Source organism: Chiroxiphia lanceolata, chromosome 26, assembly GCF_009829145.1.
Source record: "Chiroxiphia lanceolata isolate bChiLan1 chromosome 26, bChiLan1.pri, whole genome shotgun sequence".
NCBI classification, from domain to species: Eukaryota; Metazoa; Chordata; class Aves; order Passeriformes; family Pipridae; genus Chiroxiphia; species Chiroxiphia lanceolata.
Genome location: NC_045662.1, coordinates 3,556,627 through 3,575,808, shown reverse-complemented (window position 1 = coordinate 3,575,808; position 19,182 = coordinate 3,556,627). Strand labels below are relative to the sequence as shown.

The 19,182-nt window shown below is 40.2% G+C and overlaps 1 protein-coding gene across 4 annotated transcripts; it reads right to left on the bottom strand.

Annotated features, from left to right (window-relative positions):
* Nucleotides 1–18,965, bottom strand: BRCA1 (BRCA1 DNA repair associated). Of its 4 annotated transcripts, none has more exons than XM_032711442.1 (22): nt 18,678–18,965; nt 18,164–18,263; nt 17,658–17,711; nt 17,263–17,343; nt 16,707–16,795; nt 15,668–15,813; nt 14,876–14,984; nt 14,474–14,519; nt 13,872–14,014; nt 10,031–13,366; nt 9,287–9,372; nt 7,927–8,105; nt 7,579–7,745; nt 6,793–7,118; nt 6,092–6,179; nt 5,437–5,514; nt 4,914–4,954; nt 4,209–4,292; nt 3,576–3,630; nt 2,561–2,634; nt 2,223–2,283; nt 1–1,153 (listed from the first exon to the last, which is right to left on the bottom strand). In XM_032711442.1, the coding sequence occupies exons 2-22, from the start codon at nt 18,241–18,243 to the stop codon at nt 1,050–1,052; spliced, it is 5,427 nt and encodes a 1,808-aa protein (XP_032567333.1). In that variant the 5' UTR covers nt 18,244–18,263; nt 18,678–18,965; the 3' UTR covers nt 1–1,049. The 4 variants fall into 4 exon arrangements, with proteins under 4 accessions (XP_032567333.1, XP_032567337.1, XP_032567335.1 ...); XM_032711446.1 differs by having other exon boundaries at nt 14,876–14,981; XM_032711444.1 differs by lacking the exon at nt 18,678–18,965 and adding an exon at nt 18,599–18,646.
* Between the last annotated feature and the right edge of the window lie 217 nt (nt 18,966–19,182).

Sequence of the window (19,182 nt, the reverse complement as noted above, 5' to 3'; positions counted from 1 at the left end):
TACTTGCCAAAATAATTTTATTTCCTTTGAGAATATTGTAAATATTCCAGTATTTACAAACATACTTTTGTAACTTTCCAAGACATCACCATCTGAGCACTAAACACTTCTCTGAACTTAGACACTTTTTTTTTTTTAAACAACCACTGCATGAGAACAGGTTTTCCTTCTGTTCTCAAAGTACAAAATTAGGTATGAAGTTGAATTGCTTGGCAACAGAAAGAAGCAACATATTTTCTTCCATAAAAAGTAACTTCTTTACAGCCTCATTTTGCACACAGGGACTATTAGAAGCAGATTCTTACTGGGCTTATTATGGGTCACTGGGATACTAAAGTGCATCTGTTCATTAACTCTTCACAGTGCCCCAGACACCTGTCAGAAATCAGCTGGACAACACTGGTATGGGTTTGTGGTTTTAGGAAGTTTCTGTTGAGACTCAGTCACTGGCTTTCTGGGGGCTGCATGTGTGAATGTTTCTGGTTAGGGTGAGTTGGCACTTTGATATACAGCAAGAGAGCTGTTTGTGATGTTTTCAACACAACCAGTCAGTGGTCCAGACTGATGCATCACAAATGGTGTTCAGGGTTTGCATTTAAACAAAATGCAAACATGGGGGTTACTCCAGAGTGCAAGTACATTTTAATTCAAGCCCTGAGCCCAATATCCCTCTTTTAACTGTCTCCAAACTGGCCACAAGTATATAAACAGAAACTGGCTGCAATGGTAAATAACACATCACCATTTCTCTGAGGAGGTCATATTCTACATTTTCTAACTTTTAAAATTTGTTTAACATTTGTAATTTCAAAATAGTGCTTTATATTAATATAAATCTTTAAAGAACAGTGGCTAATTCTATCTGTAGATGGTAATGTTATATAAGCAATTTTATTTTTAATAAAAATCTGTCAGTTTACTCTGAACAAGAACAGCAGACACACATCGTCTCTGCCTGTCTCAAAAAAATTCTCAGCCCTTAAAATAATTTCAAACTATCAGCACTGATCAGAATTTCTGAGCAAGGGCCAAAGAGCTGCTGTTAACCCTCAGAACACAAGGTAAGCATCAAACTTCTGGCACTCATAGCAAGCCACGCTGTCCAAGACCCACTCCCTCGTCACCACGGCAACGTTGTTCTGCTGCTGTATCGCTGGAAGACAAACACACAAACGACACCACTGTTAGCAAGGAGTCAAAGCAAGTTTAAGGTGAGACTGACTACCAGTGTCTTTCAGATTAAGCTATTTGCTTTCTTTGTAACATTTTAAAAGCCTTGGTAAAAAAACAAAAGCCTGGAAACAGTGATGTGGCACTGCTATTCCCTTCAACAATGCAGGTAAAACTGCTGCTGCAAAGAGAAGGGCTGGGTGGCAACTGGCCAAGCAGGAAGTAGTGAATACCATGGAATAAACATGAAAAGATAACAAGGACTGCATTCTTTGCTTTTAAATTTCAGACCTCAGTGACACAGCTCTGGTTCCTCTCTGCCCAGACACACAAGTATGTGACAAGCAATGAGGCTCATTAAGGCACAGGCAACATAAAATTACTGAAGCACTTTCAGACTGTTCTTCCCCATTCCAGGATCTTTCTGTTTTCTCATTTTTCCAGTCCCATGGAAACAGCTGGTTTTTTGGTTTGTTTTTTTTTTTTTGGTTTGTTTTTTTGTTCAACTTCACTGTAAACTAACTAGCTCCCTTTCATTCTGGAACTCCCACTATCCCATTTAAAAGTGAGTCAGTCTGGAACACTTGGACTTTCTAAGTCTCATGGTTTCTCTAGAGCATTTTGCTTAAAAGAAAAAAGGCAAAATTATATCAGTTAAGGCTTTGTAGCAAGACATTGTTTCCAGACCAAGACAATCTTGTTCCACCTGAGGCTTTCTCCTAGGTCTCACTAGTCCTCCAAGGATACCCTTCCCCACCTTTCAAAAACAATCTGATCAGAAAAGTTTCTGTAAAGCTGATGATACACAGAGGACAACTGAACCAACAGCATTCACCTGCCACAGTAGCTTTTAAGATTCTATTGCTGATCCTTGAGACAATAAACCTTGTGCTTCCAGATTTTTCTTTCAAGACATACCTCCATCTCCAGATGCAGCAGGATTTTATTTTGATTCCTCTACAAACCTCTCTGATATTTAGCTATTAAAAGGACAGAGGTGACAAAAGCACTGAGTGTGTACCAGAAAACAGCCCATGACAGTGTCACTTTACCTCCATAATCTGTGTTTTCCTTCCAAGCATCTGGTTGCACAACCACAACAGCAGTAGAGTTCTATAAAAAAAAAAAAATGCTACTGTTATCTGTCTGTCCTTAAATGATTCTCATATCTACCTGCAGAGAGCAATAATTGAGCTAACTCTGCTCCAGAGAGGAATTTAAGAAGTAGCAGAGAGAGAAGGACATTAGCACTTAAGATTCTTCTGTGGTTCCTCTCCAGGAATGCTATGACTACATTCAGGCACTAAAGGCTTTTTGGGACAGAAAGGGAGGCTCAGTGCTGATCTGTCACCATGATGTGACTGGGGAAGGGTAACACTCAGGAACTTACTGGGGGGGGTGTGAACAGATGAAGCTGCTTCACCACAGAGGCACCACAAAGCTCCACCATAGACTCCAGATGTCCTGAAGAAATCAGATGAACAGTCTGTTATTGCAATGTTTTAGATCAGGTTGGAATTGATACTATTTCCCTGAGCCCTCGTGCATTTTTTCCAAGATACAAACTACCACAATTTGGAAGAGATGTTTAGCCTTGGTAGAATGTTAAGTCTTTTCATTTTCAAACCTGCTGAGGAGCATCAGCTCCATCTTCCCTCACCCTCTAGTCAGGTCTACACAAAGCAAAACACTGAAGAAGCAAAGGAGCACATGCCCAAAATTTAAAGTCACAGTTTATTTCCCCTTATCATAAGAGACAAGAAATGCAAGACACGAAATGAAAATTAAAACCCAGAAGTCAGAACTGTGATTAGTTCTCATTAAACTAAAGTAGTCAAAGTACTTAATTTCCACCAATTTGTTGAACTGACAGTGAAGAAGATAAATAAGTCTCTCAAGAGCCACAACTGACTATCACTGCAGCAGGTGAAAGCCCTGTATCCTCTGTAGCAATTACTCTAAATGTCAAGAGATGTGAGGATATTTCACCCAGTCAAAAATAAAATTATTGGATAAATCAGAAAACATCTGATAAATAAGCCACAAAAATGGGGAGTTAGGTACAAATATTTTAAGTGGAAAAATCTTAGCGTAAGTTTTCAAAACATTTAATATAGTTTGTTAAATTTCAAAATAACAAAGTAAAGCTATGGTGCACAGCTTTTTCTTTGCATATGAACTTCTGGTTTTGTTGTGTTTCAACTTTTAATACCTGCTCCTACAGATAGAAGGTTACACAGAGGACTGGCAACTGCTAGAAGAGGGATACTTAGGAACTATTTACTAAGACAGAAGAAAAAAATGTTCAAATAAAAGTATTCAAGAGCATCTAAAAATTACCAGACAGCACAACACTAATGATTTTCCTTGCTAAGAATTCATTTAATTCCACTAAAAGGACCCACCTGTAGTCATATCAGTGAAAGGTCCATAGCAACAGATCTCAAAGTCTTTAAAGATCTGAAAAGGAAGGCACATATTACAGAGTACATATGGGGTTTTTAAAGGTCAGTACTTAATATGCTGGTTTCACTGCACTTCCAGGGCTTGTTATTAAGTTATCACTATTTTCATAAAGTGCATCCCAAGGTCTTTGTAGCCTACAAACCACCCAGGCCAACATCACCCAGGGGCAACATCACCCAGGGGCAACATCACCCAGGGGCAACATCACCCAGGGGCAACATCACCCAGGGGCAAACATCACCCAGGGGCAAACATCACCCAGGGGCAAACATCACCCAGGCCAACATCACCCAGGGGCAAACATCACCCAGGGGCAACATCACCCAGGGGCAACATCACCCAGGGGCAACATCACCCAGGGGCAACATCACCCAGGCCCCTCAATCCCATGCTATGTTATAAGACAGCATTCACTCCAGGCACAGTGAGTCACTTCAACTTATCTGTTCTTCTGCAGAGCTCCCCCTTCATGTATGAGACTGCTTAACTTGTACAACTTTGTATCTACAGAACAGCAGAGAAATCAGAAGAAGCTGCAGATATTCAGCTGGATGATGATGATATGCTCATACCTTTTCAGTCTGACCCTGTCTAGCCCTCTTAGGACCTTGGTGGTTTCGCCCATTGATTACATCTCCTCTGACTTCAAAGTCCTCCTGGAACACAACATACACAAGCAATCAGAAGTTAAGAGACTGAGAACACCTTCCTGTCAGTTCTGCATCAAACCAGTTCTGGAATCTGACAAGCTACAAATAGGTGTGTGCAGAAAACTAATTAAAAGGCTTTTCAAGAGAAATGCTGGAGAGCAGCAATGAAACCCCTGCACCATCAGGCAATTTTAAGAGAAACAAATTATAGTCAAACTGTATAGCAGTCTAGCAAACTGGATTAAAAGAAGCAGCATGTTCCATGATTATAATTAACTTATCAGTAAAATCTCATTTGATAGAAATTATCAGTACATAGTATTTCCTTAGGCAAAGGAAATCTTTTGCTCTATGCCATAATCTATCAATATCAGTAGGAATGCCTATAAAAAAATATATGTCTACATCCCCTTAACAAAACAATAGGGACTTGATGTCTTCAATAACAATGAACACAAAGTATTAGTGTGGCTTTTGCTCCTAGCATTTGGTAAAACTAGAACCCTAGATTTCAGACTAGAGTTCCATATATTAAGTGTTTAGACAGTATCTGGGATTACTGCTAAGTCCATCAGTGTAACAGCATTACTCACCCATTTGACATTTCACCCAAGACAAAAGACCTACCTCATCCAGGAGCCTTTCTTCTTTAAGAGACTGAATTACCCCTAAATAAAAAAAAAAAAATCAGAGCACAAGTCATTTCATCCAGCAAAACTGTTCTTCCACTGCCAGTAGTCTGACTTCATTGCTATATTAGATTGAAAGTATTGTACTAAAGTATTCCTTTAGTACAGAGTATATATGATGCTGAAAGAACTTTAAAAATTTATTTCCCTTTTATAAATAATGTTAATTTTACACTAATCAATGCCATGCATCTCAAAGATTTAAATTAAGAGGGGAAAAAAAGACTTTTACCAGGGTGGGGAGCAATGTGGATATTTGAACTCAGAAAATTAAAGAATTCTAATGTTGCTGTTTGTTTGGGGTTCTCAATTTTAATTTATTTTTAAGTATTTAGAAGAAACACTGCAAAACATCAGACTCCAAGACATGAAGAGATCCTTTCTCCTTACTGTAAGAAATAAAGATGACATTTGTGGTAGAAGGGTAAAGACTGTTTACCCCTGAAACAAGTTATACCTACACTGATAACTAACCACCCATTTTCTTCCTGCAATGCCCAGGAAGTATTTCAGTGTCCGTTCACACACCAGCTCCTTGTCTGCAGAGAAAACAAGAGTAACATCTCTAAGTTCTTCCATTAGCAAAAAAAAACCCCAGCTCAGGTTATTTGTGCCTAAAACCAAAATTTTTTTTGCTAAGTGCAGCAGCAAAATATCAAAACTGCAGAAAGATTCCAAAATTCTGGTGTCCTGATTTTACTAAACTGAAGGAAACCAGCAGAAAGTAATCACATGTACCACTTGTGAACCATTTTTTAGTGATTTAATAGAGAGAAGAGGCAAGAAAAAATATGATTTCTTTGGGAACCACCTTCATTTCTTTTTGGTTGGTTATGAACTACTTCACACTAATGTGCTGTAAACACCTGAAAATCATGACTAAACAGCTGAAGAAACAAATATCAAATATTCCTGTGTGAATCACAAGGAAAAATGCACCCCCACTCTAACACAGTAAGAAAGATTCCCAACAAAAAAATTTATGATGAACAATCAACACCTTCTCCTCAAACTTATTCAAATTTATTGCTGATCTGTGTGCTTGTTGGTTAGACTAAAGATACAATTCTATATGGTTTGTCAATATAGGATTTGGCCACATAGATCCCAACAAACCTGTTTTCATTATGACATGGGTTGTTCCTTCAGTAATGTGATTAGATAAAGTGCTCTGAGTTTTTCTTGCAAACTTCTGGACCACCAACTGAAAAACAGTTAAGAAAACTAAGAGGTAGCAAACCAGATTTAAACCCAACAGCCCCAGTTTGCAGGACCATAACATAATAGCACAGTCCCTTTAAAGTAACAGTTTTATTTGTGTTGGCACACAGAATGTACATTTCCTTAAAAGTCAATAATTTTGGCACCTTTCAGCAGATTAAAGGAAAGCACAGCTGTTGGTATGTGGTTTATAAAAAAAAGCCAAATCCTCTTGGAAACTCAGTGCAGAAACAGGTTTATTAGCAACTCAGAACTACTACTTACAGAAATCCTCACTAAGTGAACCAACCACTCAAACAGCCTCTTGCCCAGGCCCAAGGCTGTCTTGGAAGTCCTCTGGCTATGGAACAATGTGTTTTCCCCCAGACATTAGGAGTCATTTAAAAAGCTCAAATTTCACTGACCTTAACAGTGCCATTACAGGCAGCATCCTTCACATTGTCAGGAGTGAAGAAGTTTGACCTGAATTGCTGTGTTACTCATCTGCAGCTCCCACAAGATTAGTTCCTATCATACTTAGAGATCTCTCTTCTGAGGACTGTAGTGGTAATCAGGAATCATTAATTAGTGATGTCAAACTTCTGACATTTACTTACATGTTCGCTGTGATTCAGACCTGATGCCACAATTGACATTTCTTTCCTCTTTGTCACAACTGGACTTGGAGCATTTTCTTTCCCAGCTGCACTGGGCAGGACAGGTACAGGAAAACAGCCACTTCTCTTCAATCTGTGTCCTGGACCACAGCTTTTATTAGTGTTCTGAGCTGCAACAGACCCATTTGTGGCTTCAGGAGTTTGAGGGTTAAGAAGCCTTGTAGAGGAGGAAGAGTTATTTGGATTCTTGATCACATTTCCAGAGAGATTTGATGAGACAGATGCACTGTTTTGCCTGGTCCCAGATTTCTGCTCCTCTGCATTTTCTGAAGGAAAAGAGAAATTACTCCTTGAGAAAATTTCATCTGTCTTGTATTCATGGTAGAAGGCTGTTGCTCTCTCTACCTTTTAGGTTTAAGTTCTGCAGTTACTTCATTTCCTTATGTGTTTATTACTTCATCTTTGCCTCTATCATTACTTTTTCCTGATCTACAGTGAAGACACTAAAATACCTGTGAAACTTCCAGTAGTGTATTATCAAAAACTATGAGTTTAGAACTGAGACAGAAAACCTCCTATTAGTGTCAAAATGTTGTCCCACCCCATGGGCAGCCATAAAGCTGCCAAACAAGTAGTAACATCTTTTCAATTTGACCAGGAACATATAAATTAAAATCCTTGATGTGCAAGAAGATGATGTAGATCTTGCTGGTATTTAAAAATATGAGAAGAGCAGGAAAAAACCCACCAGAATTCAAAATGTGTTGGCTGCCTCTTAAATATTACCTGTTTCAAGCTGACACTGCCTGTATTCTTGCACTGCCTCCTGCACAGGTTTTGTCTTTTCACAAGGAGCTTTGTTCTTTAGAATACTGTCACACTCAAGGCCTTTCTCCAGATCTGGTCTCTTTAACAAACAGGATTCAGAAGATGGGAGCAACAATTCTGGAGACCTGGGGAGAGGAAAATCGATTTTAATACCTTTTTCACTCTTTTAAGTATCAGAGTCATGTATCAACAGCAAAGGTATTGCAACTGCTCAGAAGTATTTATTTCAAGATTTTAAATTTTTTTAGTAGAAGTTTAGAAATAAAAACAAACCAAAAAACCTCCAAACAGACCCAAAACACTGACCTTTCTTCATCTTGTCTCATTTGTTCCATTTCCAAAGTTCTTTCACTACTGGGATGTGGCAGTTCACTATTCATAGGCAAAAATTCACAGGCCTGACTTCCTTGTTGCTTCAGTGCTGCTTCAAGCACAGCCATTTCTTGCTGAAGTTTTTTCAGACTATTTTGCATAGCATTCTTTTGCTGCAAAGGAGACACAGGAGTGCCAGCATCAGCAAACTCAGGATTTAACAAATGCTTGGAAATTAGGAGCAGCAAAATTGTTTGGAATCACTTTTTTGCCACATGTTCAGAAGGTGACTGTGGTGCTTTTACTGTTACAAACAGTGCACACACCCCACAGTCAGAAGCAAAACCACCCAACCAAGCACACACTCATTTTGCCAGTCACATTATTTCAGTTTAGATCACTCAGAGTTTAATCAGTGAGAAAAAAATATAGAACTTGTGCACAAATTTAAGTAATTTTGTTCAAACTGCATTAGTAGCTTAATTTAAAATTTAATAATGAACATCAAGCACTGAGCCTCTGCACTTTCCACCATTATTAAGAGCCCCAAAGACCATTTAAAGGATTAAAATATTTTATGTTACTTTTCCTTATCTTCTCTCAAAAATTACATTAAATGTTTAAAAACATGCCATAGGCAGCTCCTCATAAGAACAATTCAGGGCTTCAAAGGATCCTTTTAAAAACCAAAAACCTTCACCCTACATGATAAAGCAGTTTCCACAGAACTGAATATTCCATTTACAGCTCCAGCACTGGCACCATGTGGAACTTCTTTGTTACTGAACCCATAAAAAACCCCAACCAAACAGAAAACCACTGCCCCACCACAAGCCAACACTCCCCACCAATCTGTACTACCACAAATCCATTCAACCCAGGCACATCCTAGAATCTGTATCCATGAAGCCACATCAGGAAGCAATGTCCTGCCAGTTGATCACATTTTACACTGATGCAGTAAAAAGAATAACTCAGAAAGCATAAAATTAAGTTCTCTCTTCTCTGACATACATAAAACTCACAGAGCTGATAATGCTGGAAAGAGATTTAGCACAGGACTTATCTTGAAGTCACACAGGACAAAAAAAAAATCCCAAAGCAAAAAAAAAAAAAACAACCCAACACAAAACCCCCAAACAACAACACAAAACCCCCAAACAACAACACAAAACCCCCAAACAACAACACAAAACCCCCAAACAACAACACAAAACCCCCAAACAACAACACAAAACCCCCAAACAACAACACAAAACCCCCAAACAACAACACAAAACCCCCAAACAACAACACAAAACCAAAAAAACCCAGTGCAAGCTACTTCTAGCACTTAGTGCATAAACTCACTGACCTGTGTAGTAAGGATTTCACCCTGAGAGAATGGTCCACATGAATCTTCTACAATACTTGTTTCACTGTCATATCCAGATGCTTCACCTTGAAGAAGGTGGGAAAAAATCTGAGTTAAAGAAAAAAAAAACCCACCAAGATACAACTAACCAAACATTATATATAATCTCTTACTACACAGATCTTTTAGACAACTATTAACTATAATGCTAAAGCGACAAGTTTTGAAAATATTGAAATGAGAAGCACAGATTTACTGTGAGTGAACATTTCAAAGAATACCATGTCATACACATGGCAAAGTAAACAGAACTCAGTGTGTCAACAGTGATAAGAGAGTCCTAAACGTTTATGAAAGCCATAAAAATGTCATAATATTTGCCACAAAATTCTACAGCCAATTTCAACAAACATCTCATAGGGGTGAAAAGCTTAGATGGGCTGTGTGAAATTTTGCTGACAGTGCAAGTATCACATTGCAATATCCCTCAAAAATTCATGTCCCACCAGACAGCCTCTAGTGTCCAGCCTATTCATTTGTGCTCTGAACAAAGAAGACTGGAAGAACATAATTTTCAGGAAATAAACCACTGAGGGCTTTTTGTTTGATTGTTTAGGGCTGATACATTCCTCTGGAGAGCAAGCACCTCATAAATACAGAACAAAGTTCCCATGCAAACACCAAAAACCCCGTGTGTAATGACATTACAAACACTGCTGCAAAGATGAAAACCTTGGTTTGTACCTAGGTTTGCTCCCATGTCTGGGTCTTCTTGGCATTCATCTCTGGAGCCAGTTTTGGTCCTCTCCAGCCTTCCATTACAACTCTGAAAAGTTTCTTTGCCCTCCTTCACGCCGGTCACTTGTTTGGATTCATCAACTTGCAGCAAAAGTTTCTTCAGCTCTTGTGCTCCATTAACTGATTCTTCAGACATGGACTGGGAAGAAAATAAGTTGACAGAGCATTCTGACTCCTGGCTTGGTGAAGCACACACATTGTCTTGGGCAACTTCGGGAATTTTCTGCATAATATTGTCACCAGTACTTCCACTGTGAGGCGACGTGTTGGGACTAGATGAAGACTCTGCCACAGATGTCACTTGTTTATCAGTCTGCAAAGGTGTGCTTACTGATTTGCCAAATACTAATGTCTGAAAACATGGCAGATCCTCATCCTCACAGGATTCTTCATCCGAAGATGGCAGTTTCCGTGCTCGTCTTCGAGACTTCTGAATACCTCGAGATCTTGGCTTAGAACCAACATTTCTGTTGTGAGGTTCTTGTCCCAGGGCATTGTTGCTTCCTTTTGCAAACACTGCAGATTTCTTTCTCCTATCAGTTTCACAGAAGCTGGTGTTCTCTTCAATAGCAGCATCAGAACCCAGTAAGCCATCAGGGGTTTCAGACAAACCTGTAAAATCACTGTTCCCTCTAAGAGCCTCTGCAACTACACCCTCAGGCATTGCTGTGCTAGCACTTTGGGTTGCTTGTTCTTCGTTCCCCTTTATTAGTTTTCCTTCACTTTTGCTACTTTTTTTCCTAATGAATTCAGCAGGACTTTGCTGACAACTTGCAGGACAAATCATCGATGCGGATTGAAAATGTAGAACTGGTTCTTTGTCATCAACAACTCTGGTCTTTCCTTCCAGACTGCTTTCTGAAGTGAAGCCCATCTCACTGGTTTGTTTGGAATCATGCTCTTCTATGTCACTCTGATCACTTTGGCTTCTATTCCTTCTGACTGGATTCTGTCTCAACTCACTTTCTATCCCTATGTCAGTTGACACAGGCTTTTCATTGCCCTGCTGTCCTTTTAGTGATTGTTTTTTGGCCTCAGTCCCAGCAGTCTCTGTTCTCACTGGTGTCAGAGTCCCTTTCTTTGCAGCTTGAGAAACAGCATGGCTGTGTTGTCCTGTGCTGACAGAAGAGCAAGTCACATCATCAACACAGGCAGACTCACAGGCCTCAAGCTTCTCTTTCTCACAAACCCTTCCCAAGCTTTCAGCAGTTGCTCTCTCTTCTTGCAAGTTTTCTGGTTGTAAATGTTTGCTATGCTTCTTTTCTACCTGAGCAGCACGTGATGGGTTTAAAGTTTCAGAATCAGGATCTCCTACTGCACAGGTCTGCCTGGGAGCCCCAAAAAGGCTGAAGGACAAGCGTTTCGAATGCCTAAATATATTCCGCAGGTACTGTGTGTCTAATTCACTGTCTTCTGCTTCCTTGGTTGATTCCAAAACAGTTTTAGCCACAGGCAACTTCTCAGTTCTGAAGTCCCCTGGAACACTTTGTGAATCATGCCCACGTTCCTGTGGAAAGGCAGTAAGTGATTCGGTCACCTCTTCAGTCTGATGGGAAGCAGTTTGCTCAGAAGGCACTGAAGGAGGCTGTAGGAGGAGAGGGCTACCTTGTATTTCACTGTCTTGAGAACCTGCATAAGGTGTAAAGGAACCACAGTCTGGAGGCTGACATGAAGATGCAGGATTGAAGAGACTTTTTCCAGTTTCTGCAGTGTCAGATAAACTCTTTAGACTAACCTGCATTTCATTTGCTTCCAGATCACCTCCCTTCAGATTAGTGACTCCCTCAGAACTCAACATCTCCTGAGGCTCACACAGGTCTTTGCATTCAGCTGCCTGAGCTGCCACATTCTTTTGGTCTCCAAAGACAGATCCTCCACAATCACTGCCATTCTTTCGTGCTCCCTTTGCTGTTACTCCTTTTCCTGTTTCTTTTGTCACTTCTTTCATTTCTTCAGAAAGTAACCGAAGCCTCCTGCTGCGCCTCACTTGGTTTTGCTCAGAATCAGCTCTCCTGGGCTCTCCACTGCTTGGATAGCTATCAATCTGGGGCTCAGTTGGATCAGGGGACACAGAGTTTCTATCCACTGCTAACTGCAGAGCACACATGGTCCTAGTGGAACGCCTGCATCTTTTTGCTGCAGAACTTTTCTTCGTGCTTTTCTGATCACTGACACACCTTTTTAGCTCCTCATCACAGTGCTTGCCAGTCACCTTCTCAGTAGCTTTTTTCCACGTGGCCCCTCCTCCTTCCTCATGTTCTGTTAGTGTATTATCCACTCTATTCTGAGAGAGGTGACTCTCATTAACAGCAACACTTCCATCACATCTTTTCTTTTCAGCATCTCCAAGGCATCTGCTCACACTTTCAGGGTCTCCATCTGCCTCTTCTGTATCTTTATTCTCGATGAAATCCTCAGGTTGCAGGACACAGGCAGTCTTCCTTTTTCTTTTGGGTCTGTCTCTGCTGGAATTGTTCAGGCACTTAGCAGCAGCCACATCTTTCTTTTTTGTAGCAGATAAAACATCTCTGGAGGTAGAAGGGAGATTTGATTTCCTCTCTCTTCTGTAGGTTTTTCCAAATATTTTGTCTTTGATGCTATCTGCTGTTTGCTTTGACCACCTCTGGTTTCTTTCAACCACTGCAATTTCCATGGAATCTACCATAGGGTCAGTATTCTCTGAAATACAGGATTCTTTATCTGATGAACATGCATCTCCTTCACCTGAAACATCAGTTCCTCCAGCAGAATCATCCAGGGAAGAACTGGAAGACAGAATCTCGTTGCTTTTTGAAAACCATTCATTGACTTTCTGAATGCTTCGCTTCAGTCTCTTCCTGGAGACTCGATCCAAGGGGGCAGAGGGAAGTGTCTTCTCTGGCTGAAGCAGCTTCTCCTGAGGAAGTTCTTTGCCATGGAAAGAGTCATTCTCAGGTTCACACCCCTCCACAGCTTCCTCACTCTGTAAAACAGTATCCATTTCCTCACTTTTATCCAGCCTGCTCCCTGAACTACCTTTTAAGTCAAACTCTTTGTTTTTACTGTTGGGGTGAGTTTGCTCTTCATCTGTTTCTTCTGTGTTCTTGAAGAATGATGTGCCCCTGTTCACTGGGGGACTGGAATTACCTACTCTGTCACACTGCTCTGGAGGCAGATCTGCAGCAAGAACATTTAAAGGGGAACTCTGGCATTCAGTCATATTCACTTGGTCAGGTTTGGCACATTCAGCAATGCTCTGAGTGCTTTTCTTGCTCAAGCCTTCCTTTGAGAAATCACTTTCACCTGTTAGATTTACAAGAATTGTAAATTATTAAGCCCTATTTTACACACACAAACACAATAACAAGCTTGATGGCTACTTTGTTTTAAAAGAACTGTTCTTATTTCCCCCCAAACCAGAATATTAGACTGCACAAATCTCCCTCCAGAGAAAAGCATAAAGATATGTAATATGTTCTTCTAACTTCCTACATGAATTATCAGACAGTGCTCTCTGTTTCTACTATATACTACTTACATAGAATAATTAAATTCTGCATTTTGATCAAGTTACTTTTTTCCTTTCTGTTCCTGTGCACAAAATATGCACATTTTAAGTATCTAGTCAACCAGAATAGTCTTGTATTACAGTGTCATGCAGGCATCAGCAGGACTACAACATACAAGACTGCAACTATATTTATATCTATCTATCTATCTAGATATATTTAATAATGTGAAATAAAAATATTAACTTGTGGTGCTTCTTTCAAGCTTAAATCATCTTTGTCACCAAAATAAGACACACCTATGACATTTGGTAGTGTTATTTCTTTGGCACACAGCTTGTCAGGCCGTGCATTGCAGGAATTTTCATTCCCCTTCTCAACACTCCCAAGTTCTTCCAGCTTTTCTTGAGAAGAAATCTGAACTGCAGCTTTGTCTTCAAACCTGTTGGGAAGGGAAATCTACTTTTACTACAGAGAAAGCCACAACAGACAGAATAGAAGATTATACTTATTTTTACCTTTTTGCTCTCTGAAATAGTTCCTGGGGAAGTCATAATTGATGCATAATTGATGCTGCATAATTGATGCTCACCACAACTAGATCCCTTCAGAGTTTCAGGCCACATCTTTAAGAGATCCTCTCTCACATTCCTGAACTTAACACTTACTTTCTAAAGCACAGTACCTACTTTTCTGCTGAAGGACTAATGTCTACATAAGCAATAAAACATTTAGAAAACCATTTAAAGTACATAATATGACAAAGTGTTAAAATTCAGCTACCCATTCTACCCCAATGCACTCAAAGTTGAAAATCATTTGTCAGGAACTAAAACACAGCAATGAGAACACTGAACTATTGTCTTTAAAAGATATGAATTCCTTAATCACCTCCACTTACCCAGTTTTCCTTGCCTGTTTAAAAAACTCTTCAGATGATTCAGAACCTGAAAACAAATCAGCTGTTACTCTGGTTGGAATGATTCAGAGAAAGGTGACTTGCTAGAGTCAGTGTTTATCATCCCATGCACACCTAGTTCTTTTTAGAGATAGATGCTTTCAACTTTTATCAGATGAAATCAAGTTCAATCATAAAGTATTTCACCTAATTATAATGATTTCTGTGTAGAAATATCAACATGCCTCCAGTATAAAATTCTGTTTAAATACAGTGACTGGTAACAGAGAGCTACCAGGAGTTATTTAGCTAAAAATTAGTGTGTAATTTCTAAATTTATACATGAAACAGCTGCTACTGCATTTTACATAAGATCAACTCGTGTGGATCTACAACAGATCTTACCCAACTCCACATAAACCCCTTTCTGAGAGCCACATTTCTGGGGGTTGTTTCTGAGGTGACACCTTTTGACCCTGGTATCTGTAAGCTGAGCATTCCCAGTAGTTTCCTGCTGACAGGAGAACAGAAATGAAGTTATTTATAACAGCAGGCTACTTTAAAAAAACCTCACTTGTAATTATTTAAACCACAGCAGGAAGGGCTGATAGAAATACTCTGTCATGTGAATTGGTGGCCTCTGTGCAAAAATACACAAGTAGTTTATTATATTTATATCAGTAATGGAATGTGTCAACAGGAACAATTATCATGCATTTGACAGATCAAAACATTAACAGTTTGATCTTACATTCTGTATTATCTAACATTCTATTCAGCATCAAGCAGGGGAGAACCAAAACAGTCACACACACAGAAAAATCACCCCAAGCTGAGTAATGCCTTAAGTATCCCAAGACATAATCTCACCACCAAAAAAATGTAAAAACCCTACAAATAGTTAGGCAGCCTCATGAAACAAGCAGGACAGACAACTTTTCAAGCCTAGTTTCAGTAACAGACTGTAATATGGAAATATCATCTATAAGTTCAGGTTCTTTATGCAAATGTCTTTTTCAAGTAGGTTAGGAAGACAAAAATATATAAATGTCCCTGACCAGAGTATTATTCAGGTCAAACAGCAATCTCAGAGCAAACCAAAATCTGCTACTTCATTCATTTATGTATTTGCATCTATATACATTCCAAATAAACTTCTAAACAACCCAGGAAAACAAAATGGGAAAAAACAATTACCAAGGTGGTGTTTTCTTGTCCATTTTCTTTAGCACTTTTTCTCCTGTTTCTGAAGCCCTTACTTTGAATGACAGAACTTTCTTTACACAGGAGCTCAGCAGCAGTGGCTTCTGTGGGTGTTTTATGAATGTGGTGACTCTTTAAAACTGAAAAATGTTAATGGGGGGGGGGGGGAAAAATAATTTTCACACTGAGTATGACACAGCTTTATATATTAATGAGATAGCCTTGCACAGACCCTGTGCACTTAGTGCATATATGGCTGCAGTACAATTATCAAAGAAAGGAATCTTGTTGAATTATTAGTCTGATTGTTTTTTTCTGAGTTTTCTTAAAATTTTAAGTAAAATCTTGATCTTGCCAACTAATTTTTTCAACCAATTTTGCTTACATAGATAACCTAGCAAGAACAGGATCTAATGCTACTGATATCAGAATGGCTGAGCAAGTCAAGAACTAGAAAACAAAGTATCTTTCACAGCAAAACAACAAAACCCCACCCCAAACAAAAGTCAATAACCACCATCTGCCCCCAACGTCTTGTCCATCAAAATATAAACAGGCACATGTCTGACTTGCCAATACCCTTTACAAGGCACTCAGTACCAGAAAGAATAAATTTGGATTCCCAAAGGATCTATCTGAATCAGACAGGTCAACACACATGGCTACAGCATCTGCTAATTCAGGCTCTGAGATTGTTTAACAAGTTAAAGCTGCAAGGCTGGGCATAATCAAGAGCAGAACTTTACCTTACAATTACAGATTAAACATTTGATACACCTTCAGCCATGTTTCAGAAACTGAACATAAGACTGGGTGGAGTCATCAAACACACAGTAAAACTGTTTAGGAGGTTTTTTAAGAAAATCTTGGAAACTTAATGGAATTTATGCTTCTACACCCAAGAAAAAACCTTTTGATAATTCTTCCCATATTTAGTATTGCACATTAAATGGGATACCTTTTAACAATTATGATATAAATGTCAAAGCCTTATTTTAAAAAAAATTTGGGGGCACACATTCACACCACTTACACTTCACTCCAGTGTCAAGCTCAAAAGCATGGATAGTTTCCAACAATCCTTCAATTAGTTGCTTAAATCTGGAATTTTCTTTCAGGCTTCTGAAACAGTATCAGAACTTGAGTTGTTTTAAGACCAATGACTGTAAATACTTCTCTTAGAATTTAGGCTGAACAAAACAAGGGGTAAAACTCTAAAGTTTAAGATGAGACAATTGAGAAATTGTTGCCAAGGAATAATAACACAGTTCCCCCAAACAACCACTGCCACGTGAATTAAAACTATCACAAAAGTGAACATTTCATATTTTTCCCCATGTAGGTTTAGTAGAGTTGTAATGATTGAACACTAATAGAGCACAAACATTTGTTACCTCTGCAATCACCTGGAAAAAGCCTACACTGAGGTAAGGTATTAGTTACTCCTTTAGACATAGACAGTTTATTTAATAACCACCTTTTCTTCTTTATTTTAGTGTTATGCTGAGACATTTTAAGACAACTGTTAGCCTTTCCTCACAGCTCAAACCTCTCATTCTCAAGTCCCCTTACAGAGACAGGTTTCCCACCTCTTGGTAACTTCAGTCTTACACAGAGGACACTGTATCACACCTTTTTTCTTTTTGCTGAGAAGTTTGAACATGCAGAACCTAGGAAAAAATAAAAGTCTTGACAGTAACAAAAGGAGGAGATTATTTTTCTTAAAACTGAACATGCACATTCATGACTTAATAGAAATCCTTTGCTATCAAGTTTTATTTTTGTTCTGATTTTACAGTGGGTTCATTGATCCCCTTTGACACACCTGGGAAGCTGCAGTTCTCTCTTCTGCTGAACTGATTTTTCCTCTAAAGTAGCTACACAAGAAGTTCCCAAAACACAGTATAAATACAGGATGAGCACTAAAGATATATACATGGAAATTAAAAACAGATTGACTAAGTACTGCACTCTTCAAACCTACCTGCAGAATATGTGATCACATTTTGTTGAAACTGGCTCTTGCACCACATCCAAGCTACAAAAAGAAAAATGAAAACAGAATGAAAAAAGAAGTTACAGACACTGTAGGGATCCATCCTCTAAGTAGAACCTTTGCTATTTCAGCATTTGTTTGCTGAACTACAGACCTCACTTCCTTTTCAGAGACAAAGGGCAAAGATCCACACTGCTTTACAAACAATACTCTAATCCAATCAGATAATGTTTTTCCCCTCTCTGGATAGAGAACTGACATATTTAGTTCGTAAGAGAAAAACAAAATTTACTAGAACATAAAAGCAAAACACACGTTCTGTCTTACACTTTGTCACTTCAGCCTTACAAAACATCAACATACATAGTCTTCACAAGAATCCTTTTGATTTCTCATAAGTTGTTGAACTGACAAACCAATTGCAAACAAAGGGGGGAAAACAAATAAAAACCAAACCCACTCATTAACCATACTGGTATTACTGCTGGGCATACCATATGGGGCACTCCAAGTTCTTCTGCATTGCTGAAAGCACATTTTGGACATGGCCAACAGTAACCACTGAGAAGTCCATCCTTCAGGTCCAAAAACAGTCTAGAGAAAATAAATAAATAATAATCAGCTGTGTTTCTGCTCTACCGCATCCCGTGACCGTCTCCTCCCGCATGGCTCTCTCCAACTTGTGGAATGGTATCAAATACTTCACTACTACTTCTTGAGTAAGAGTTCACGAATTCTTACTCTGAATGCTGACAGTTAAAGCCTCTCAAGTGTCCTGTAGCTAAAGGAGAGACCGGAAGTGGTTTACTGCGGCTTTCAGCGGAAACTCCGGGCGCAGAGCATAAAACAGCGGAAAAAGGGGGCGTTCTAGGTGGAAAAGGACGCAGAGGAGACAGCAGGCGTGCTTATGCAAAGGACCCCGGGCCTACCTACAGGAGCCAGCAGAGGCGAGACCCCGAATCAGACACCGCAAGTACCTGAAAACAAAAAGAAACCATACGATCTTACCGCGGCGGCAGCTCGCGGGCCGGGGGGCCCTTGCAGTAAGGCCTGTCCGCAGGCCGATGCGAAGCGTCCCAGCACCCAGCTCCCTGCACTCGCTCCGACCACCCGCACGGGGAGCACGAATGGTCGCTTTCACGGCCGCCGGGGCACGGGCGGGGCCGGTGCAGTTGTGCCAGCCCGGCGGTGACGGTGACAGTGGCGGTGACAGTGGCGGTCCCGGTCCTGTCCCTCAGCGCCGCATTTCGCGCCTTTTCCACCGCTCCACGCGCAGCCAATCAGATCCGGCGGCGCGGGCGCTCGGCTGCGCAGCGCCCTCTTATAGGCTCCTTCCGCCGCGGGGGGCGGGGCCGGGCAGGGCCGGACACGTCTGATTGGGTCCGGCGCTTCCGCCTGACCCCCGCCGTCGGATTTCGGCGGCGCGCGCTGCAGGCGCGGCGGCGCAGGCGCGGCTGCGTGTTGTTGCTGCGCGCGCGTGCCCGGCTCTGTTTATTGTTGTGGTTCCACGGCG